At 41.5% G+C, this 17,435-nt stretch overlaps 2 protein-coding genes across 2 annotated transcripts in view; one reads left to right on the plus strand and one right to left on the minus strand.

The window, feature by feature from the left end:
• Nucleotides 1-7,208: 7,208 nt before the first annotated feature.
• Nucleotides 7,209-8,713, minus strand: MRPL51 (mitochondrial ribosomal protein L51). The gene is made up of 3 exons (XM_004387205.3): nt 8,490-8,713; nt 8,295-8,405; nt 7,209-7,843 (listed from the first exon to the last, which is right to left on the minus strand). Exons 1-3 carry the CDS (start codon nt 8,566-8,568, stop codon nt 7,647-7,649), a joined length of 387 nt encoding a protein of 128 aa, XP_004387262.1. The 5' UTR covers nt 8,569-8,713; the 3' UTR covers nt 7,209-7,646.
• An 876-nt stretch (nt 8,714-9,589) lies between these two features.
• Nucleotides 9,590-17,435, plus strand: part of NCAPD2 (non-SMC condensin I complex subunit D2) — a 40,486-nt gene continuing 32,640 nt past the window's right edge. The window contains exons 1-2 of the mRNA XM_004387264.2: nt 9,590-9,668; nt 13,674-13,823. Of these exons, the coding sequence (XP_004387321.1) occupies nt 13,697-13,823 (127 nt within the window). The 5' untranslated portion in view covers nt 9,590-9,668; nt 13,674-13,696. The remainder of the gene's footprint in view (nt 9,669-13,673; nt 13,824-17,435) is intronic.

Consider the following 17,435-nt stretch of genomic DNA (forward strand, 5'->3'; position numbering starts at 1 on the left):
GCAATTAGGGTCACATAACAATGTATGTATAAATTTTTGTATGAGAGACTAACTTGAAATGTAAACTTTCACTTAAACTACAACAATAAAAAAAAGTCGTAAGACAACACACAGAATGAGAGAAAATACTTGGAAATCATATATCTGATAAGGGACTTGTATCTAGAATATATAAAGAACTCATAACTCAGTAATAACAAGACAGTGTCAGTAAATGGTACATGTAAAAACAAGTTGAAATGGTATATGTTTTGTATACAAATTTTGCACACATTTGTACACAAATGTTTGGAGCAGCATTATTCATAATAGCCAAAAAATGGAAACAACCCAAATGTCTATCAGCTGATGAATAGATAAATAAAATGTGGTCTATCCATACAATGGAATATTATTTAACAAAAATAAGAAATGAAGTACTGATACATGCTAAAATGTGAAAGAACCTTGAAAGCACTATGCTAAGTGAAAGAGGACAGCCACAAAGGACCACATATTGTATGATTCCGTTTAAATGAAACATCCAAAATAGGCAAATCTATAGAGACAGAAAGTGGATTAGTGGTTGCCTAGGACGGGGGAGGAGGAGAGAGGAGAAATTGGGGGTAGTATAGGGTTTCTTTTTGGGGTAATCAAAATGCCCTAAAATTGATTGGGGTGATGTTTGCACAACTCTATAAATATACTGAAAGCTGTATCATACAATTCATCTGTTTAGTGTACAATCCAATGGCTTTTAGTATATTCACAAGGTTCTGCATCCATCACCACCAATTCCAGAACATTTTTCATTACCCCAAAAAGAAAAGTTATATGCATTAGCAGTCATTCCCTATTCCCCACCCCCAACCTGATACCCTGAAAACTACTAATCTACCTTCTGTCTGTATGGATTTGCCTGTTCTGGACATTTTATATAAATGCCTTTTGTGACTGGCTTCTTTCATTTAGCATAATGTTTTCAGGGTTCATTCAAGTTGTAGCATATACTTCCTTCTTTAATGGCTGAGTAATTGTATGATATACCATATTTGGTTATCCATTCATCAGTTGATGGACATTTGGATTATTTTCCCTTTTTGGCTATTATGAATAAGGCTGCTATGAACATTCATGTACAAGTTTTGGTGTGAATGTATGTTTTCAATTCTCTTGGATATCTAGGGCCCTGGTGGAACAACGATTACAAGCTCCGCTGCTAACCAAAAGGTCTGCAGTTCAAATCCACCAGACACTCCTGGGAAACTCTATGGGATGGTTCTACTCTGTCCCATAGGGTTGCTATGAGTTGAAATCAACTCGACAGGAACAGGCTGGGTATACACCTAAGAATGGAATCTCTGGGTCATATGGTAACTCTACGTTTAACCATTTGAGCAACTGCCAAACTGTCTTCCAAAGAGGCTGCATCATTTTACTAAAGGCTAAGACTTAACGCTTCTTTATAGTCCTCTTTGTGATCTGACTGCTGCCTCTATCACCAGTCCCATCTTTTGCCATACACATTAGCTCTACCAATAAATACTACTCATAGCTTTCCCATGTACACCATGTTGTTTCTCACCTCTGGGACTTTGTTTTTGCTTCATCTACCTGGAAAGTCTGCTAGCTTCCCCTCCTTTAAGACAACTCGGTGATCATCTCTTCTAAGAAGCTTTCCCTGTCCCTACTCCTGCTCCCCCAGGATGATCTATGCATATTAACAAGCTTTAAAAATGCCCAGATATAATTGATTTTATAATTATGCTTCTGTGACTACCTCCTGCACTAGACGGAATTCTTTAAATGGAGGTTTGATATCTTCTTCATCTTTGTATCCCTAGAACCTACTATACTATCTGGTAACCGGAGATCTTCAATAAATGGCTGTTAAATGAATGACTTCAGCAGATATTTATCAAGGGCTTATTAAGAGATAAAGAGACCAGTTACTAAACTACTGCAGTAATCAAATATAAGACATAGTCTCTGCCCTGAATAGGGGAAAATGGCCTAGCTAATGAGGAAAACAGACACAGAGACACATATAATCAAGCAAAAGTGCAAAGCAAAAATAGTATGAGTTCATAGGCTTAGACAAATCAAAGGGACCTTAAAACAATACATTCCCTCTCCTTCCTTCATTTTCTAAAGCAGTGATACTTAATCCTAGCTGAATTAGAATCTCTTGGGGAGCTTTTAAAAATGCCATGCCTGGGACCCCAGCTCAGAGATTGATTTAACTGTTCTGGGATAGGGTCCTAGGCTTTTTTATTATTATTATTATTTCAGACTTTCAGAAGAATTCTAATATGCCAGGATTGACCAGCTCTGGTCTACTGGAAAAAAAGAGAAAAATCTAAATTCTTCATCCCGGCTGGCATTCAAGACTCTTAGTTATTAGGCACTAGATTTGCTATCCGAACTTCCATACTACTATTAGAGAAAGACTAACTGCTGTATTCATGACCATGAACTTAGTCCTACAGATCTGTGCCAGTCATTCCCACCTTTGCTCACATGTCTAGGTCCCCATGACAAGAATTGCCTCTCCTTATTCCCCTTACCCAACTGAATGCTTTCTTATCCTTCAAAGCTCCTCCCAATAGATGTTATGGTCTATACTTAACATTGATTTCTCATTTCCGTCAGCTGACATTTTCTAAGACCTTTGGAGCCCTGGTGGTGCACTGGCTAAGAGCCTGGAAGTTTGAAGCCACCAGACGTTCCTCAGAAACCCTATGGGGCAGTTCTACTCTGTCCTATAGGGTTGCTATGAGTCGGAATCAACTTGACGGCAACGGGTTTGGTTTGGTTTAGTTCAAATGCCATCTCTTCAACAAATACCTTTCCTGACTTCCCTAGCCAAAAAAGAACTCTCATAGAACTCTCTAATTTTTCTATGCAATTATCATATGCAAACTCATATTCTTTTTACATACACATCTCTTAAGTAGAATGGAAGCTACTCAGAAGCAGGAACCAATTCTGCCCTAATGATTTATGTCCCTTTAGATATTTTTATACATAATGGTTCAGTGCTTATTGAATGAAAATGTGACAGACTGCTTCATACGGAAAACAAGACCGTTTTGTCCCTGAAAGCAAGACATTTTGAATCCTCACAGCAAGAAGTATTCTATAAACGTCAGTGGAATTGAACTACCTATTCATTTCCTCTTTACCAACAATCATATTTTACTAAAATATGTTGATTCTTCAGAACACTTTGCACTTAGCAGAGACTCAAGTACCTGATTTTCCTCATTCCAAACCAAAACCAAACCCACTGACGTCGAGTCAATTCCAACTCACAGCAACCCTATACGATAGAGTACAACTGTCCCGTAGGGTTTTCAAGGCTGTAAATCTTTGTGAAGGCAGACTACCACATCTTTCTCCCATGGAGTGGCTGGTAGGTTCAAACTACCGACCTTTTGGTTAGCAACTGAGTGCTTAACCACTGTGCCACCAGGGCTTCTTCTTCATTCCAGTCCCATAAAATCATGTAAAGTATCACAAAGCTACTGATACTTCATATCTCTCCATCCTTATACACAGCTCCTTTCCCCATTAAAATAGCAGAGTGCCTTCCCTCACTCTCATGAGTCTGGGTTGACCTGACTTACTCGGACCAAAGGAAAGCAGTGCCAATAACACCACATGACTTCTTGGCCTAGGTCTTAGCAAGCCTTGCAACTTCCATTTCTGCCCTTTGGGATCCAGCCTCCATGTAAAGAAGCTTCAGCTAGATTACCAAATAGACCGTGTGGAGAATCTCAGCCACCACAACTGAGCACCAATCTTGAACACTCTAACCCTGTCCAAGCTCCCAGCTGAATGCAAACACATGCTTGACTCTAACCCTCACCAAATGGAGAAGAACCACTTAGTGAGCGCAGACAACCCAGAGAATAAAAGGACTAATAAATTGTCATTTTTAAGCCACTAACTTTTGGGGTGCCTTGTTACATAGCAATAAATAAGCAATAGATAAAGGTACTTACTTTAGAGGATTTGGATCAAGAGACCTAATCAACCTAATTTCTCTACATTCAAATCTCAACTTGTATCTTCAAATAATTTACTTTTCTTTAGTTTGCAACATTATTTTTACAAATGAAAAGCTAAAATAATTTAAAAATATATCTTCATTCATCTCTTCAGGTTTTCGATTCTTGGCTATACGCACTCTAAAGGAATGTCATTACCATTTAGATTTGCCAAACTCTGTACTATTTTAATGCATACATTTCATTTATTCCTCACATAACCCTATGAGGAAAGTACTGTATTATTCCTCCATGACAGATTAAACAAAACTAAGTGTGATGGTTAAGATTGTGTGTCACCTTGACTGGGCCATGATTCTCAGTGTTTATGTGTGATCACCCCGATGATGGGATTTGCTGTGAATAGCCAATCTGTTGAAAGGTAGTTTCCTTGGGCGTGTGGTCTGCATCCAAATATAAGTGGATGTTCTGGCTTTTGCCTGCTTTGGATCCTGCAGCTGCCTCCTGTTCATCTGACCGCTGGTTCTTAGGACTTGAGCTAGCAGCTTACTTGCCGATCTTGGGATTCATTAAACTTCACAGCCTGTGGGCAAGAGCCCTGCTCTCCAACCTGCCAATCTTGGGCTCGCCAGCCCCTGCAGCTACGTGAATCAGAAGCCTCTATCCTGATTCACGGAGTTGGGACATTCCAGCCTCTACAATTGTGTGAGCCGTTACCTCGATACAAATCTCTTATATTTATATTTATACACTTTACTGGTTTTGCTTCTCTAGAGGACCCAGTTTAAGACGCTAAGCCTCATAGAAATTAACTATTTTGCCTAGGTAGATAGTTGCCATCAAGTGTACTCCGACTCATGTACAATAGAATGAAATGTTGCCTGGTCCAGCATCATCCTCATGATAGCCAGCAGGTTCGAATCTACTGTTGTGGTTATTGTGCCAATTCATCTCACCAACGGTCTCCCTAGACCTCGTTGGCTCTACTTCACCAAACATGATGTCCTGTACTAGCTATTGATCTTACCTGATGATGTGTCCAAAGCAAGAGAATTGAACAATGTTCTGTTGTGACCTATAAGGTTTTCATTGGCTAATTTTTGGAAGTGGATTGCCAGGCCTTTCTTCCTAGTCTGTCTTAGTCCAGAAGCTCTGCTGAAACCTGTCCACCACAAGTGACCCTGCTGGTATTTGAAATACTGATGCCATAGCTTCCAGCATCACAGCAACATGCAAGCCACCACAGTATGACAAACTGACAGTTTTGTAGGTTTTGCCTAGGGTCACATAGAGTGATAGAGCTTAAATTTAAACCTAGATCTGTCTGCCTCCAAAGCCCATGTTCTTAATCAATAGTTTATACCAGAGACCCATATTAACCTAAAAAGACCACCCAAGGAAAACAAATAGAACTTTTAATTCACATAAGATTGCTTTAAAAGCAAGACATCAAATACGTTTCTTATTTCATTCAGCAAGTATTTGTTGAGAGCCTCACTATTCTAGGCTCAGGAGGTATACCAACAATTTAACCGTAATTGATACACCATTCTAGAGATTGTAGCAACGTCTGTCTCCTCTCCACTGAGTAATATCAACAGTATTTAACTTAATTTACAGCCAAGTAATTATTAAAACAATAGAAAGGCAGACAGTGTCATACTATGCTTCAGTACAATCAGACTCACCTAATCATCCCCAACATATTTTGTGTTCTCCACTCTCCCCCCCACCCCACCACCATGCACCACTGATCTTTCTTCTCTTCCCCACTGGAAATGTTCTGCCATCCTCCTCTGCTTACCAAAATTCAACCTCTTCTGTGAAGCTTCTCCTGATTAGGCCAGTCGGATACATTCTCTTATCTAGGATATTTATTATCCATATCAGTGGCTTCCAAATATGGCCAATTAAAATCACCTAATACTAAAAAAAAACAAAAAAACACTGTCATCTATTCTGACGCACGATGATCCCACGTTTCAGAATAGAACTGTCCACCATAGATTTTCAATGGCTGTAATCTTACAGAAGTGAATCATCAGGACTTTCTTCTATGGTTCTGCTGGGTGAATTCAAATCGCTAACCTTTCAGTTGGTAGTCCAGTGCAAACCTTTTGCATGACCCAGGGACCCAAAATCACCTAAGGGGCTTTCAAAATTAGAATTACTAAAAAATTAGTGGCGCCATACTTTGAAAGAGCAAGATTGCAAACAATTTAAATGTCCATCAAAATGATGCTGGTTAAATCATTATGGTATTTGAGGATATGAAACTATTTCCAAGTTGTATTAATTGAAAAAGTAAGGTACAGAACAATGTGCATAGAATGTTACTTTGTAAAAAGGATATATATGTGTGTGTAGCTGTGTGTATACATATATGTCTACACACACACCCACACATACATAAGCTTGTACCTGCACAGAATATACACAACTCAAAGAAACTCATAACAATGGTTGCCTCTGAGGAGGAAAAAAACAAGCTGTGAGAAACTTTTCATCTGATTACCATTTTGTAAGTTTTTAATTTTACATTGTATCAATGATTTAAAAAAATTTTTTTTAAAACAACATAGATGCTCAAGACTCAGTTCAGCTCTACTGATGACAATCTTTGAGAGTTGGGACCAGTCTTTGAAATGTTTAACTGATGATCAGTCAGGTTTAGGAACCATCTACCTATAACATTCATAAGCTATGTTCTGCCTCATTAAAGTATACACGACAATATAACTTCTATATTCCTAACTAGAGAAGTATACAGTAGGGTGGGATAGCTTATACTTTTGTTTTCCCTACAGTTTCCAGTTCAGACAAGGTGCCCAATAAATATGCTGATAAAAGTAGTGCAGAAGTACAATTGCAATTTTCTATTTCATTCCAGTGTGAAAGGTTCTTTAGAAACATATTTAACTTAACAGGATTATGGGGTAATTAAAAATTACCACTTTCAATATATGAAGGGTCAAATGTTGACAAGTGCCAATAATTAGGTACTCTTACAAACTTTATCTTTTTTTTTTAATTGTGTTTTAGGTGAAACTTCACAGCTCAAGTTAAGTTTTTTGTCCAAAAATTTATATACAAATTGTTTTGTCACATTGGTTGCAATCCCTGCAATATGTCAGCACTCTCCCCCTTTCCCTTTCCGCCCTGGGTTCTCTGTGTCTATTCATCCCAGTTTTCCTGTCCCTTCCTGCCTTCTCATCTTTGCTTTTGAGCAGATGTTGCCCATTTGGTCTCATATACTTGACTGAACTAAGAAGCACGTTCTTCACGTGTGTTATTGTTTGCTTCATAAGCCTTCTAATCTTTGAGTGAAAGATGGACTTCAGGAGTGGCTTCAGTTCTCAGTTAGCAGGGTGAAAACGTTTCTTTTTTAAAGGCTATACGTATGGCTAGACTGCAAAGGGCAAGTAATGAAGTCTAAGCCTACGACCAAAAGACTCAGGGATACATCAGATTTCATATTTTACACGAATAAATAGAAGGAACATCTAAAAGAAATTAAAGTGTGTGGACAGCAGATTCCAAAAAAACCCATTTTATTACAGAAAACATAGAAAGCCCTTTCCTCATAAGGAGATGTACTGTTCCCCTTATTCAGGGTGATAGATGTACCACTTCCACAATTCTCAATCTTCTCTTCTACCGGTACTTTCCATGTCGATTAAAGTGTTTGTAAAGATAGCTGATACGTTTGTTAAGGTTGTGCAAGTCATCAAGGAACATTCGATTCCCAACCATTTTCTTCTTTCTGATACAACGCTGTAATTCATTCCCCTTCCAACCTCGAAGCCATTTGGGACCCTTGATCAGTTCTTTGGGGTGCTTTTCAAAGTTACCTGTGTAACATGAGAGAACATATCATTTCCAAGACAAGAGAACTCAGCCTAGACCAACCAAGCTTTCAACAGACAGTTGCATCTTCCTGAGCAGCACCTGTACTCAAGACACATTACAGTACAGTGTCAAGAGAAGACTCTGCAGCCAGACTGCTTGGGGTTCAGATTCTGGCACTATCATTTACTAGCTTTGAAAATTACTTAACTTCTCTGTTCCTCAGTTTCTTCATCTGTACAGTGAAAGGGCTATTATGAGGATTAAACTAGTTAATATATGTTGTGCACTCAGAACAGTGCTGAAGACAATATAAATAGCCACATAAGTGGTTGCTCTTACTATTGAGAACGACACCATTACTGTTGAGAACGACACACAGGTGAAAAAAAGAGATAGTCCTTATGGCCTAACTGCCATTTGGAATTCTGTACTATGTAGAGCATAAAGTCTTACCCAGGATCCCAATGTTGTCATACACCCCGAACATGGCTCTCTTCTCGTTCCAACGATCAACCACTTTAGGGGGTGGGAGGGTAAGCCTTACACGGGACAATCCAGGAACGCCTAGGAATGAGAGGGAAAACAGAATGAGTCTGAGACACCTACTGAAAGCAGTTCTCAGGACGTCTTTCTACATCAGTTACTCACCCAGAGAGAAGCTTCTGCAGGCCAGGGGCACCCAGCCCCACAGGAGCCTACCTGCCCCCCAGGAGAGGCTCCCTGCCATTGCCCTCGTCTATCCTACAACGGCACACGGTACGATTGCAAACGTGAGGGCCAGACGTGTTCCTCAGGGAGATAACGACGAGAACTGTCACTGCCGGCCTCACACCTTGACCAGGATGGAGGCAGACATCTTGGGCTTTTCCCAGGGAGCTCTAGGCGCAGGACTCGCCCCGCCCACCAGGTTCCGGCGCGCGAAAGCCTGGGCACACCCCCACCCCCACCCCCACCCCAGCCCTAGGAGGCGTTTCGGGTCTCTGCCGGAGTTTCCGAGCTCCGGAATAGGTGAGGAAACCGCCTGGTCGCCATGTAGGGCTCCCTGAAACTGAAATCTCAAGAAAAGTTCGCCCTTTCCTGATTTCTTGGGCGTTCTTCAACTGTGAAGGGCCTGAAAGTCTGGAACCTGGAGCTTCGGGGTGTTCAAAGACGAAGCCCTTTCCTTTCAGCCTCACAACAGTCTTGGCGCTTCAGCTGTCTTAGTACCCCATTTTACAGGGGAAGAAATTTAAGGCTCAGAGAGTGAAGTGACTTGCACAAGAGATGGTGGAAGTTGGATTAGAGCCCAAGCCTTCTAACTCCCGCCTGGACTTGCCTCCTGTCCTGGGGGTGACTGAGTGGGTCACTATCCCAGGGAACTAGCGGTGCCTAGCTAGAAACGCGGCATTCCTGGCAGGCGCTGCCAAAACCTTCCCACCTTCCGTAGAAAAATGAACCCTGCTGCCACATGGCGAAGCCGTGGGTGCTCGTGGGAGGAACCTGGTGAACTGGAACCCAGGCCCTGCCCCTCAGCGGAGCGGTCCGGCCCTCTGACTCTTCTACTGTGATTGGCCAGTCTCTCCAGCGAGCATCGCGATTGGCCCCCTTGTAGCCGTTGAGATTTTGAACTATTGTGGCTTCGGCTGCGTGGCGCCTGATCCAGAGGCGGGTTTTTGCCTCTGCCTGGTCGGGATTGGCTAGTTTCTCGGCCCGCTGAAAAGCCGCCTCGCTGATTGGCGTGTGTTATGCAGTTCGTGTTTTTTCTGTCTTGTGCGGTCAGTGTTTTTTCCTTCCGTTTAGGTCGGACAACCTGAGTCGGAGGAGCGGCGGGTGAGGGGCTTGACTAAGGTGTGTTATCAATGGGGAGCGGGAAATGGAAGGCTGGGAAATGGAGCGCGGGCAGTATGACTCGGTATTAGGAAGCGTACGAGAGGCAAGGAGGTCTACTGGGGATATCCTTGCGGTGCGGTGTGGTAGAAAGCCAGACAGATCCGCAACGGAATCATGTAATTTGAGCAAATCACTTAATCTTTCTTAGCCTAAATTTTCTCATCTGTAAATTGGGTTCACGTATGCACTCCGTGGGTTTGGGATTGGGGAGATTAAATCAGATATGATGTTTTTAAGTAGCGTAGCAGCCCGGTACAGAGTAAACAAGTAATGTTATGTTTTCCCATTCTGGAGCCAGAAAACCCACTGCCTCATCCTGGGCCACTGCTCGGCCTCAGGTGAGAAATCTATACTTGAGGAGTTTGCCCATAAAAATGGAACTAATAATGATAATTTTATATATGGATACGTCACTTTACAGTTATTTAAACAGTTTCATACCCTTTGACTCATTTGATCCTCAGAGCAACATTGTGAAGTAATCAGAGATTAGTAATCCCATTTTACAGATGAGGCCCAGGGAGTTAAGTGACATGACCAGGTGGCAGAGTCACAACTAGAATTAGATTCTAATCTAGGGTTGATCTTGTGTCTCACATCCTCTAAGATAACGGTATCAGTTCGTTGTGAGACTAAAAAGCATTATTATATATTGGAGATGGGGAAAATAATTGTTGTTAGGTGCCATCGAGTCGATTCCGACTCATAGCGACCCTGTGTACAACAAAACCAAGCACTGTCCAGTCCTGCACCATCCTCACAGTTGTTGCTATGTTTGCGTCCATTGTTGCGGCCACTGTGTCAGTCTATCTTGTTGAGGGTCTTCTTGTTTTTCGCTGACCCTCTACTTTACCAAGCATGATGTCCTTCTCCAGGGACTGGTCCCTCCTGATAACATGTCCAAAGTATGTGAGACAAAGTCTCGTTATCCTTGCTTCTAAGGAGCATTCTGGCTGTACTGAGACGGATTTGTTCATTCTTCTGGCAGTCCATGATATATTCAGTATTCTTCACTAACACCATGATTGAAAGACATCAGTTTTCTTCTGTCTTCCTAATTCATTGTCCAGCTTTCAGATGTATGTGAGGTGATTGAAAATACCATGGCTGGGGTCAGGCGCACCTTAGCCCTCAAAGTGACATCTTTGCTTCTCAACACTTTAGAGAGGTCTTTTGCAGCAGATTTGCCCAATGCAGTGCCTCATTTGATTTCTTGACTGCTGCTTCCATGGGCGTTGATTGTGGATCCAAATAAAATGAAATCCTTTAAAACTTCAATCTTTTCTCTGTTTATCATGATGTTGCTTATTGGTCCAGTTGTGAGGACTTTTGTTTTCTCTATGTTGAGGTGCAATCCATACCGAAGGCTGTGGTCTTTGATCTTCATCAGTAAGTGCTTCAGGTCCTCTTTCAGCAAGCAAGATTGTGTCATCTGCATATCACAGGTTGTTAATGAGTCTTCCACCCACCCTAATGTCGCATTCTTCTTCATATAGTCCAGCTTCTCCGATTATTTGCTCAGCATACAGATTGAATAAGTATGCTGAAAGGATACAACCCTGACGCACACTTTTCCTGACTTTAAACCAAGCAGTATTCCCTTATTCTGATCGAACAACTGCCTCTTATTCTGTGTACAGGTTCCCCATGAGCACAATTAAGTGTTCTAGAATTCCCATTCTTTCACACTGTTATCCATAATTTGTTATGATCCACACAGTCATGCCTTTGCATAGCCAGTAAGACACAGGTAGACATCTTTTTGGTATTTTCTGCTTTCAGCCGTGATCCATCACACATCAGCAATGATATCCCTTGTTCCATGTCCTCTTCTGAATCTGGCTTGAATTTCTGGTACTTCGCTGTCAGTGTACTGCTGCAGCTGCTTGTGAATGATATTCAGCAAAATTTTACTTGTATGTGATATTAATGATATTGTTTAATAATTTCCACATTCTGTTGCATCACCTTTCTTTGGAATGGGTACAAATATGGATCTCTTCCAGTTGGTTGGTCAGGTAGCTGTCCTCCAAATTTCTTGGCATGGACGAGTGAGCACCTCCAGTGCTGCTTCCGTTTGTTGAAACATCTCAGTTGGTATTCCATCAATTCCTGGAGCCTCGTTTTTCACCAATGCCTTCAGTGCAGCTTAGATTTCTTCCTTCAGTACCATCGGCTCTTGATCATATGCTGCCTCCTGCAGAGGATGAACGTTGACCGATTCTTTTTTGGTATAGTGACTCTGTGTATTCCTTCCATCTTCTTTTGATGCTTCCTGTGTTGTTTAATATTTTTCCCATAGAATCCTTCAGTATTGCAACTTGACGTTTGAATTTTCAATTCTTTGAGCTTGAGAAGTGCTGAGCATGTTCTTCCCTTTTGGTTTTCTAACTCCAGATCTTTGCACATTTCATTATAATACTTTACTTTGTCTTCTCGAGCCACCCTTTGAAATCTTCTGTTTAGCTCTTGTGCTTCATCATTTTTTTCTTTTGCTTTAGCTACTCTTTTTTTTTCAAAAGGAAGTTTCAGAGTCTCTTCTGACATCCATTTTGGTCTTTTCTTTCCTGTCTTTTTAATGACCTCTTGTTTTCTTCATGCATAGATATCCTTGATGTCATTCCACAACTCATCTGGTCTTAGGTCGTTAGTGTTCAATGCGTCAAATATGTTTTTGAGATGATGTCTAAATTCAGGTGAGATGTACTCAAGGTAGTACTTTGACTCTTGTGAACTTGTTCTACTTTTCTTCAACTTCAGCTTGAACTTGCATATGAGCAATTGATGGTCTTTTCCACAATCAACTCTTGGCCTTGTTCTGACTGATGATACTGAGCTTTTCCATCATCTCTTTCCACAGATGTAGTCGATTTTATTACTGTGTATTCCGTCTGGTGGTGTCCACATGTATAGTTGCCGTTTACATTGTTGAAAAAGGTATTTGCGATGAAGAAGTCCTTGGTCTTGCAAAATTCTATCATGCAGTCTCCAGCGTCACTTCTATCACCAAGGCCATGTTTTCTGAGTACCAATCCCGTCTTTGTTTCCAACTTTCACATTCCAATTACCAGTAATTATCAGTATATTGTGATTGCCATGTTTGATCAATTTCAGACTGCAGAAGTTGGTAAAAATCTTCAAATTCTTCATCTTTGGCCTTAGTGGTTGGTGTGTAAATCTGAATAATAGTCATATTAGCAGGTCTTCCTTGTAGGCATATGGATGTTATCCTATCACTGACAGCATTGTACTTCAGGATAGATCTTGAAATGTTCTTTTTGACAAGGAATGGGATGCCATTTCTCTTCAAGTTGTCATTCCCAGCCTAGTAGACTGTACGATTATCTGATTCAGAATGGCCAATACCAGTCCGTTTCAGCTACTAATGCCTAAGATATCGATGTTTATGCATTCCATTTCATTTTTGATGTTTTCCAATTTTCCTAGATTCATACTTTGTACATTCCGTGTTCAAATTATTAATGGATATTTACAGCTGTTTTTTCTCATTTTGCGTTGTGCCGTATCAGCAAATGAGGGTCCCAAAAGCTTGACTCCATCCATCCACGACATTAAGGTAGACTCTACTTTGAGGAGGCAGCTCTTCCCCAGTTGTATTTTGAGTGCCTTCCAACCTTAGGGGCTCATCTTCCAACACTGTATCAGACAGTGTTCCTCCGCTATTCATAAGGTTTTCACTGGCCAGGTTTTTCAGAAGTAGGCCGCCATGATCTTCTTCCTAGTTTATGCTAGTCTGGAAGCTCAGCAGAAACCTCTCCAACATAGGTGACCCTGCTGGTATTTGAAATCCCAGTAACATAGCTTGCAGCATCACCGCAACACGCAAGCCACCACTGTACGACAAACTGGCAAGATGCTTGGGAAGGTGTGGAGAATAATAATACCAGATAAAAAGACAGGGCTTAGATATAGACCCTGACATTTCTGCCGTTTGGTTTCTAGCCCTGTGAGCCAGTGGGAGAAAGATGTCTCCCCAGCTGTATGAGTTCCATCTGCCCTTATCCCCAGAGGAGTTGTTGAAAAGTGGAGGGGTGAATCAGTATGTTGTGCAAGAGGTGCTATCCATCAGACATCTTCCATCACAGCTTAAAGGTAAGACTATATAGCTGCTACTGTGCTTAGCACTTTGAAACAACCATCTCACATGTAGTTATGTTGCCTGTCTGTTCTACTACACCATTAAGCTCCATGAGGGCTAGGAGCATGTTTTTCCTATTTCCTACTCTTTACTCCCTAGCATTGCATAGTTATGTGACATGAAGAATACACTCATTAACTGCCTTCTCTGGGTTATGTAGTAAATAATCTTGTTGTATGTGGTTACTCTTTTGGTGTCTTAGGCTGGGTTCCTTAGGGAAGCAAGACCAGTGAAGCTCTCTCTCTCCATATATGTAGAGAGAGATTGAGATTTATCCCAAGGAAATGGCTCATACGGTTGTAGAGGCTGGCAAGTCCCAAATCTATGGGTCAGGTGTCAAGCTGGAGGCTTCTCCTGACTCACGTAGCTGCAGAGGCTGATGAACCCAAGATTGGCAGGTGATACTGCAAGCTCCTGGCTCAAATCCCAAGAACTGGAAGTCACATGATAAGTGGTTGCAGGATCCAGAGGAAGCAAGTGAACTTTGCCAGAACGTCCATATATATTGGATGCACACATCACAGAGAATGGCTACATCATTACATAACTTCCAAACCACTGAGAATCGTGGCCCAGCCAAGTTAACACACAACCTTAACCATCACACAGGGGGAAAAAATTACTTTAGATCTTTACCCCTTACCACACACCCGAATAAAGTCCTTATGGATTTAATAGTTATAGGAGAAGGTAGCGTGTTCAGAATGTCTGGGACTTGACCTAATATTTCAGCTTAATGCTTTTTTGACGTCAAGATACCTTGTTTCTAAGAGTGTTCAACAATGGAAAGAAAACATACATATAGCTGCTGTGTTAGTAGTTATCTAGTGCTTCTAAAACAAATACCACAAGTGGATGTCTTTAACCAACAGAAATTTATTTTCTCACAGTTTTGGAGGCTATAAGTCCAAATTCAGAGCACTGGCTTCTGAGAAGGCTTTCTCTCTGTTGGCTCTGGAGGAAGGTCCTTTTCTCTTCAGCTTCGGCTTCCTGGTTCTTTGGAGATCTCCATGTGTCTTGGCATCTATCTTACCCATCTCTCTATCAGCTCCCTTGTTTAATCTCTTTTTGTATCTTCAAAAGGGATTGACTCAAGATACACCCTACTCTAATCCTGCCTCATTAATATAACAAAGACAGTCCATTACCAATTGGTACAGAGGTTAGGATATACAACACATGTTTTGGGGAACACAATTTAATCCGTAACAACTGCAAACAATTGTTGTCTACTGAAACCTATAAATAACCAAGAACAACTCATGCATTACCAGCAAGACCCTATAATGTCACTGTGCTTGTTGGAACTGGTCTTGTATCAGGTTGCTTTGGAAGCATAGATGCAGTAAAGATTAAGACTCTGGAGCCAGACTGCCTGGATTTGAATCCTGGCTCTTAACCATTTTGACCTTGGACAAAGTTACTTATTCTCTCTGTGCCTTGGTTTCCTCATTTATAAAGATAAGTATAATAACTACTTCGTTTGTCATCTCCAACAAGAAGAAGGGTTGGTTCATACAGTAGCTTGATGATACAACTCCAGCTTATTGCCTCTTAGAGTCCCTGGGTAGTCTAAATGGTTAAAATACTCAGCTGCTAACTAAAAGGTTGGAGGTTTGAGTCCACCCAGAGTCTCCACAGAAGAAAGGCCTGGCAATCTCCTTCCGAAAAATCAGCTACTGTAAGCCCTGTGGAGCACAGTTCTACTCTGACACATTTGGGGTTGTCATGAGTCAGAGTCCACTTGATGGAAATTAGTACTGGTACTGTCTCCTCTTGGCCTTCCTGTCATGGTTACCAGAAGGCAGCTCCTTGCTCTGGTGTCTCAATGTCCAGAGGTGGGAAAGGGGATTCCCTATCTTGTGTTTTTTCTTTTCTTTTTTTAAAAACGTTACCAGAGCCCCCCAACAGACTTACCCAGAATTGGATCACATGCCCATTTCTGTAACCAGTTACTGGTAAGAGAAATAAAATTACCCAAATTGGTTAAAACTGATCAAGATAAACACCTATGGGCCTCCCTAAACCTGAACTTAGCACCATTTGGTAAGCAAGGAGGAGGCATGCTGTGGAGGTTGACTGATGTGTGGCCAACCCTCAGTGTCCACAGAGATACCTTTTTGTCTATACTGCGTGGACCAACTGCACATGCTGCACATGATAACAAATTGTTCTTCAGTTATTACAATGCCTCTTTTTTTTGTGTATGTGCTTTAGGTGAAAGTTTACAGCTCAAGTTAGTTTCTCATACGAACATTTATACACACATTGTTATGTGACCCTAGTTGCTATCCCTATAATGTGACCACACATTCCTCCTTTTCACTCCACATTTCCCGTGTCCATTCAACAAGCTCCTGTCCCTTTCTGCCTTCTTATCTCATCTCCGGACAAGAGCTGCCCATTTAGTCTCATGCACACTCTTCGTGAATATCACAATGTATCATTTTTTAAAATGCATGATCACTTTATTTTAAAGTCCTTTTATAACGGTTACATTGCTTTGATGATTTTGATGTTTAGAATCTTAAATACAAGTTCTACTATAAATATACAAGGTTAAATCACTTAATTTATTGAGCAAGTGTTTAGTGATCATATGCTATGTGCCAGGCACTGTTCTGGGCACTGGGAATACAACACTAAACAAAACAGACAAGAGTTCAAAGTTCTTTCTCTCAAGGCACTCACAAATAAGTAAATATGGAGTATGTCAGATGGTTTTAAGTGCCAAGGAGAAAAGTAATGCAAGGTAAGGGAGGTAGGATGTGCCGGGGGCTCGGGGGGAGGAGTGCGGGGGTGTCATTTTATGTTGGATGATCCGAGAAGGTTTGCTAATATGTGACATTTGAGCAGGGACCTTGAGGAAGTGAATTGTGGAGGTTCTTGGGTAAGGGCATTCCAGGCAGACAGAAAAGCCAGTGCAAACACTCTAAGGTGAGAAATGCCAATACGGTTGGAGTGGAATAAGCTTGGAAAAGAGGTCAGCTAGGAAGTGATACAGATCATTCTAGAGTCTTGCTCCTCAAAGTGTGGTCCTCAGACCAGCAGCATTAATACCATGATCTGGGAGCTTATTAGGGTCCCTGGGGGTGAAGTGGTTAAGAGCTTGGCTGATAACCAAGAGGTCAGCAGTTCAAATCTACCAGCTGCTCCTTGGAAACCCTCGGGGGGTGTTCTACTCTGTCCTGTAGGGTCGCTGTGAGTAGGAATTGACTCGACGGCAGCGAGTTTGGTTTTTTTTTTTTGGTTGGGAGCTTATTAGAAATACAAGGCCCACCCCAGAGCTACTAAATTAAAAAAACTGTATTTTAGGAAGCTCCCTGAGTAATTTAGATGCACATTTAAGTTGGAGAAGCACTGATTTAGAGGCTTGTAAGTCACAGTAAGGACTTCAGCTTCAAATGAGTGCACTTGGAAGCCACTGAATTTTGAGCACACAAATGACACGGTCTGATGTTTTAAAAGTATCACTGTCTGACAGCTAGATGGTGCCCGACTACCACCACTGACTGCTCTGACTGGGATCACAATAGAGGGTCTTGGACAGAGCTGGAAAAGGATGT

This window comes from Trichechus manatus, unplaced genomic scaffold (genome assembly GCF_000243295.1).
Source record: "Trichechus manatus latirostris isolate Lorelei unplaced genomic scaffold, TriManLat1.0 scaffold00182, whole genome shotgun sequence".
Lineage (NCBI taxonomy): Eukaryota > Metazoa > Chordata > Mammalia > Sirenia > Trichechidae > Trichechus > Trichechus manatus.